Below are 7,271 nucleotides of genomic sequence, written 5' to 3'. Positions count from 1 at the left end.
GGAGAGAGAGAGAGAGAGAGAGAGAGAGAGAGAGAGAGAAACACATTGATGTGAGAGAGACACATTGATTGGATGCCTCTTGCGTGCGTACCAACTGGGGGCGGGGAGCGAATCGCAACCCTGGTATGACCCATTGACTAGGAGTCGAACCCATGACTCTTCCATGCGAAGGCTGACGTTCTAACCACTGAGGAATACTGGCCAGGGCTGGACAGGTTATTTTTAAATGAACAGAGCGTTTATAAAGCAGCATACATAGGATGTTCCCATTTTTAAAAAATCCGTTTATCTATTTTTGTGTATGTGCAGAGAAAAGTTTGGAATGATCTATAATGTTACCGTGATTGTGTTGTGGATTTTAAACCCCAGTCATTAACCAGGGGACATAAACACCACTGTCTTTATTTCTCTGTAACTGAACTAGTTAATTTTGGCTCCTAAGCGCCCAAGCTTCCTATTTCCATTTGAAAATAACTCAGCCGCTTATTGTTTAACTAGAGGTCCAATGCACGAAATTCATGCATGAGTAAGGTCTCTAGGCCTGGCCGGTGATCAGGGCCAATCTGCAGGGAGACTGATGGGACGATCAGGGGCTCCCGCTGGCACCCACCTTGGCTGGCCTGGGGCCTGCGGGCTTAGGGCAGCTCCTGTGTTGAGCATCTGCCCCCTGGTGGTCACTGCACTTCATAGCAACCAGTTGTTCCACCAGTCATTCTGCCATCCGGTCGATTTACATATTAGGCTTTTATTATATAGGATGTTCAGCCCCTACTGAATCCTCCTTCCCTCTCCTGTGAGTGATGTACAGATTGCCTTGCCGTGAGGAGAGGTGCCGTGCCACGCCTGGTCTGTGGGTCTCCATCCAGTTATCACTCATCTGGCCCGATCTCCACCTTCTTGTGCCCGCATTGGCTTCACATGTCTGACTTCTGCTCCTCTTAAGGTCTGTGAATTGTCAGCGCCTTGTCCCCAGTCACGGGTCCTTGTGGGCCCACCATTTTGTTCAGAGCCGATTCTGACGTCTCTTGGGCCTGGGTGTGGCTGCGTTCCTCCGTCACTCGGGGGCACCCTCGGGGACAGTCCTCAGGTTTGTTGCCAGGCCCCTCCTAAGGCCATCTCTTCACTCTCTCTCCTGTGTTGGAGCCAGGCTTCTCCAAGGAATTGCGTTCTCTCGCACCACACCCCGAAAGTGAAAGGGCCCCTCTGCTCCTGGCCCTACCTCCTCCCGGGCCTTCTGCCCGGCCTTGCTGGCTGGGTGCTCATCTATGAACGCCTCCCTCCTTCAGGGCTGGAAGTAGTGATAAGAGGGAGAGTGATATGGCATCTTCCCAACCAAGCTTTTAAAACCGTCTCCAGCTCTCTTCCGTAAGGGACCTTGGTCTTGCCATCGACAGAGTGGCTTTCAAGACAACAGTGTGCTATCAATTTACAAAAGTCTACTTAAAAGGTTAAGTGCAGAGGCGGAGCATGTGTGTGTCCAGAAGGCCCCCCTCGGTGATTGCGTAGCGGAGGGGTGTGGGGATGCGTTGACAAGTACACATCCTGCTCTAGTGCGCTCCTGGGACGGGGGATTGTGGGTGAGTCCCGCTCGTGTTTGGTCTGCGGTTTCTGAATTTTCTACAACAAACATGTATTTCTTTTATAATAGAACATGCAACAACAAAAATTCTTTTGTAAATAAAAGGACATTTCCAGGCATTTGGGTCTTTAGTGCTAAAGGTCTACTTATTTTACTTTTTAAAAAAAATACATTTTTATTTATTTCAGAGAGGAAGGGAGAGGGAGAGAGAGAAACATTAACGATGAGAGAGAATCATTGATTGGCTGCCTCCAGCAACCCCCTACTGGGGATCAAGCCCGCAACCCGGGCATGTGCCCTTGACTGGAATTGAACCCAAGACCCTACAGTCCGCATGCTGACACTCTATCCACTGAGCCAAACCAGCCAGGGCTACTTATTTGCTTTTCTGTATATTTTGAATTTTTGGTGCCCTAAGACCTCACCTCACCACAGTGAGTGGACTCTGGGAGCGGGGAGGTCAGAGGGGGGCCGGGCTGGAAGTAGTGATAAGAGGGAGAGTGATATGGCATCAGCTTCATCAAGGAGGGGAGTGAGGCGGGCCCCCATTCAGCTACCTTCACGGTGAGGCTGTGGCTTCCGCGGCATCTTAGAGGACAGTGTTTTTTTCTTTTTAGCACAAGGAGAAAGGGCGGTATTAGCATTGTTACAGGCGTTGCATTACATAGGAACCGATCCTTAGCAAGCACAACACCAACTGAGCTTGGAGGGGCTAAATCATAGCAGAAATCGAATCAACCTGGAATTTCAAATACCAGTCGCCAGTCCACCTTACAAAAAGATAAAAAAGAAACTCCCTTCCACATCTTAAGCAGCAGCACAGCTCAGATGTGAAGGTTTGCCCAGTCACCTTCCCACCATGCTTGAGTTCTGGACCATGCCCGAGATGACCCGATTTAAAAAAAAAAGCTTAAAGACTTCATGTCTATCTGTTATGGCACTTTATGTTCCCATTTTTATTCTCCTGAATTTTGTGAAAGTGTTAGCAAAATAATCGTAAAGCTAGTGTCGTGCATACGTAGAGATGGAGGGAGGCGGCCCAGCTGCTATCCCCACTGTCCTCTGCAGCTGGGGAAGGGCCGTGCGGCTGGCGCAGTCACCTTGGCCCAGCCCTGCGGGATCCATGGGACCTGGGCTGGCTCGGTGGCAGTGGTGGCGGTGGCGTGGGAAGGCTGGTCTGGACTGGACTGGAGCCCCTCATCCTCCGGAGACGCTCCCTGGCCGTGCCTCCCACCCAGAGAGGATGGGCCAGACCGACACAGGACTGAGGGTACAAGCTGCAGGCTCGTGGTCCGTCCACCAGCTTAAAGTCCTTTTGAGGAAAGGAGGTGGGCGTGGGAGTGACGGCTTCTCTTGGGGGGGGGGGCAGGGGGGAGCCTGAGGAGGAGCTTGTCACATAGAGGGGCCCTGGGGTCCTGGAGACACCTGATGGCTCCCCCTTGCGGAGGAGAATGAGGGCCAGCGAGGGGGCAGCGTATCCTTGCTGGGGACCTGCAGCCGGCTGATGGTAGAGTTGGGAGCAGAGCCGAGGCCTCCTGTCCCAACACACGGCTCTTCCTGTTTCAACAGGGGTGGTTGGCCCAGCTCTTCCTGGTTTGGGGAGACCTGGGAGCTGGGGAAAGGTGGCCCTCGTTGGCCCGGGTCCCGCTGCTGTCACTCACCTGGTCCCTGTGGGGCAGGTCTGGTGGGGGCAGACATCTCCTCCCCGTGTTCTCCCACCGCCTCCCACAGGGGCTTTGGTTTGAGAAGGTGTCAGGAGCGGGGCTTCCCCCTCAGATGGAAGGGGTAGACCCGGGGAGTGAGCTCCAGGAGGGCCGGGGCTCCCTGCTTTGCATACAATTCTGCCCCCAAAAGGGGCCTGGCTCCAGGACACAGGACATTTTCAGAAAGTGAGTGAAGGTATGAGTAAGTGACCACTGTCAGGGGCTGGCTCTGAGCAGAATTGTAAAGACCAAGTTTGCTCTCAGGGGACTTCAAGTCCACTGTTGTGTCCGTCCCTCTCAGGGTCGCTTTCCTGCCTAGGGCCCCTGTTCACAGAGGTGCATGTGACCACCCGTCCATCCTAAGGGGGTGCCACCTCTGACTTAGAGGATGACAGTCAGCGAGAGCGAAAGGAGTCTCGGGAGGGAGGGCCCGTGACGGTGGGCTTCCTGTCAACATGTTTGGGCAGCCAAGTCTGACTTCCCCTCAGTGTCAGGAGAGGTCGGCCTTGGTCTGAATGCACCAAACACTGAGGACCAGGGAGCCCAGGCTGAGCTGTGGGGGCCCTCAGGAGCCTTGCAAGAGCTGTGACCTGTGAGGAGGGGGACTGGGGAGCAGAGCCCCCTCCTGGTGGGTGCAAGACCCACCCCTCTCCCTCCCTGAGTTGAGGCCTGGACTCACCTGCACAGCTTTGTGTTCTCATCAGAAGAGGGGATCCTGGATACACTGGAGAGGACTGAGCGTGGCCGCACACACCCCCAGGGCCTGCGCAGGGACAGCACTGGGCCTCAGGCCTCGCACCCCACCCCTATCCCCAGTTCTGAGGGCGACTGAGGCTCCTTCCCAAGCCGAAGCCATGGCTCTCACTCCACCTGCCCCCGGGGGTGCTCTTCGTGTGACCTCTCAGGCCACTTCTGAGCCAAGGGGGGGCTTGGGGGTTTAGAGCCAGAGGAAGTGGGATGATGCTTGTCCCGGGACACTTTCCACCCCCACCAAACATACACGGCTCCATGAACAAACACCCATCCCATAATGCACGTCAACCCACACTCCTACTCCTGTAAGCTGCCCCTCCCTTCTCAGACTCCTCCTTTTTTCATTCTTTCGTGGCTCTTCCTTGAACCCTCTGAGCCTGCCTTTTCTATATTAAAGGGGGAGGGAGTGGCTGCTCTGGACCCAGGGTGTGGGGTCTCTGAGGATCGTGGGCCAGAGCCGGTGGGGGCTCTGGGAGCGGAGGGAAGCCCTAGGGCCACCTGGGAGGGGAGGGCCCACCTGGCAGGTGGTGCGGGCATCCCAGCCCCTGGACATCAGGCTCTGCAGCTGCACCGAGTGCTGCTCCACAAACTGCTCACACTGAGGAAGGAGAAAGACACGGTGTGGGTGTGGGTGGGCCCAGGCCCTGCGGGCGCTCCTGCCTTGCTGGCCTGGCCTCTCCATTTCGCTGGGTCACTCCAGGCTCCCTCTGACCCCGCGTAGGTCCAGGCATCAGACCCTCACGCAGCTGGCAGGGGCTGGAATGTCGGTTTCCGTGGGGGAAACCCAGGCAGAAGGTCAGAATCCTAGCCACCACCATTCCCTCCCCCAAAATTTCAGTTCTCGAGGAACTCTTCCAGCTCATCTGGTCCTAGAGATGCGATGTGGCGCGCAGTGGGGGCCTGAAAGTTACCGACCAGGAGAGCACGGGCAGAGCTGCCTCCTGGGACCTAGCTTACTTAGGAAGGGAGTTTACTCTCCTTTCTCCTTTTTAAAATTTTTTATCCTCACCTAAGGATATTTTTCCCATTGATTTTTAGAGAGAGTGGAAGGGAGGGAGGAAGGGAGAGAGAGAGAGAATCATTGATGTGAGAGAGACACATTGATTGGGTGCCTCCCGCACATGCCCTGACCAGGGCCTGGGATAGAACCTGCAACCCAGGTACCTGCCCTTGACCAGGAATTGAACCTGTGACCCTTCTGTCCGAGGGCCGATGCTCTAACCACTGAGAAAACCGACCAGGGTGGGACATCTCCTTTTGTAGGTGGGTCTGTCCCCAGGGAGTCACACCGGGAGGGGGCTGGGGCTGGGACAGGCGGATGGTGGCGAGAAGGCCAGGCCCCCTCCTGCTCCAGCTGGCCCTGGCATTACTCATCTCCTGATGGATAACCGGCCTCACACTTGGTCCACGGGGAGGCCTGCTGGTCCTCCGAGCCCATGCCTTTGTCTGGGGCCATTCCTGACCACAGCAGGCTTTGCCCATTACAGCCCCATCATTGTTCGGCCCACATCCCGTCCTGCCTGAGCTCCTTGACCGCAGGGGTCTGGCCGGCTCTGTGCACCTCTTGCTGGAAAGCCTTTGCTGGCTCAACCCTCTCCCTCGGGCAGGCCCTGGGCCCCAGTCCCCATTGCCTGCCCGCACCTTTTGCCTGTCCAGCCGGAAGCGGAGGCAGGCCTGGTGCATTGCCTGAGGCACGGCCTGCTCACTGCTGTTCCCTGCCTGGGAGGTCACGAACTCGCAGAAGTGGCACTTGGGATCTTGCTGTAGCCATTCTCCGGGCAGGAACCCCAGGGGCGTGAGACCTGGACAGGAAACAGTCAAAGGCGCCCCACAGAGGTGTTCAGTTCCTGTCCTCTCTGGGGCAGTGCAGGGGGCCAGAGAGGGAGAGGGAGGGGTCATGCAGGGTTGGGGAGGGGGATGAGAGTGGGCAGTGGCAGGGCTGGGACAGCAGGCTCACCTGGGCCAGCGCCATCCTCGTTGGAGCACCGGAGGGCAAGGCCGCAGACCACCTGGGGCAGCACGCGGCCCAGCAGCACGTCCAACAGGATGACAGTGTAGCGCTCGGCCAGGCACTGGCAGATGCCGCCCGCCACCAGGGGTACCACGTGGCACACCTGGGCCACAGCTGGGGCCAGTACACCCTGGGGTGGGGCCGAGAGAGGGTGGGATGGAACCTTCTCTTGCAAGATCTACTCCATGCGAGGACCAGCTGGGCACCTTGTCGACATTCCCTTGTTCCCTCCGGAGAACTATTATGCTGTTTACAGATTAGGACGCTGGGCATCGCAGCGTCCAGGGGACTTGCCCAGAGGCAGTGGGTGAACACAGGGCCGTGGACCCAGCTCTGACTAACGACTGAAATTGCTGAAAGGGTCACAGCCAGCCCCAAAGTCACACGGCAGCTGGAGGGGAGGTGGACCACACCTGTGCCTTCCCCCTCCAGACCCACAGGATGGAGCAGTCTGTGGCTCCTGGAGCCAGGATGTCCCAGGTTGCAGGAGCCCCGGGGAAAGCCAGGAGTTCCCCACCGATCCCAATTTCAAACACAAGGTCTGAGCCGAAGGGCCGTGCGGAGGCGGCAAGAACGCTGGCTCGTGCCTCACTCCTTCATTCCCTCAACCAGGGCATGTCAACTTTACGTTGTAAAGGACCCGCACGCCACAAGTTGGTCTTGGCCCTGCTCCTGCTGCAGCCCCTGCTGGGAGTGGGCACAGGGAAGTGTATGGGTGTCATACCTTCCAAATGCGTACATGCCACCAAATGCACCCACCTGCTCGCATGGGACCCACACTTGGCCTCCCGACGACCCCGTTCTGTCAAAGGCCGGCCCATCCACTTATGCGCTGGGCTGCACCCTCCCCACTTCACAAGGGCCTTGCCCTGCACGCTGCTCTCTCCTTCCTCATGGCTTCTCCCACCTGCCCACTGATGGGTCTCCTTGGCATGTGAGCATGCCAGCATAGCCTCCGGCGTTAGAAAGCCTCACCCGCCTCTGCTCCCCTTCCCAGAGGGACGCCTTGAAGAGTTGTCGCTACTGGTTGCTCCATGTCTTCCCTCCATTCTCCCGGAGCCCACTCCACTGGACTTCTGTCCCCACCGCTCCTCCAAAACGGCTCTCAAGGGCACAGCAACTGCTGTTGCCAATCTCCTGGCCATGTCTTGTCTTGCTCTCCCAGCAGCTTTCAGCCCAGGTGACCACTCCCTCCTTCTCCAAATGCCTTCTTCTTTTGGTTTCC

The 7,271-nt window shown here is 57.1% G+C and overlaps 1 protein-coding gene across 1 annotated transcript in view; it reads right to left on the bottom strand.

Moving 5' to 3' along the window:
* Positions 1-3,982: 3,982 nt before the first annotated feature.
* The window catches only part of SFTPB (surfactant protein B), a 10,006-nt gene continuing 6,717 nt past the window's right edge, over positions 3,983-7,271 (bottom strand). Inside the window, exons 7-10 of the mRNA XM_005882502.1 lie at positions 5,993-6,176; positions 5,677-5,837; positions 4,553-4,633; positions 3,983-4,045 (exon numbers count right to left, since the gene is read on the bottom strand). Coding sequence (XP_005882564.1) covers positions 3,983-4,045; positions 4,553-4,633; positions 5,677-5,837; positions 5,993-6,176 — 489 coding nt within the window. The remainder of the gene's footprint in view (positions 4,046-4,552; positions 4,634-5,676; positions 5,838-5,992; positions 6,177-7,271) is intronic.

Source organism: Myotis brandtii, unplaced genomic scaffold (assembly GCF_000412655.1).
Source record: "Myotis brandtii unplaced genomic scaffold, ASM41265v1 scaffold7245, whole genome shotgun sequence".
Classification (NCBI taxonomy): domain Eukaryota; kingdom Metazoa; phylum Chordata; class Mammalia; order Chiroptera; family Vespertilionidae; genus Myotis; species Myotis brandtii.
Note: the sequence above shows the minus strand (reverse complement) of the source record. Positions and strands in the feature narration are given on the sequence as shown.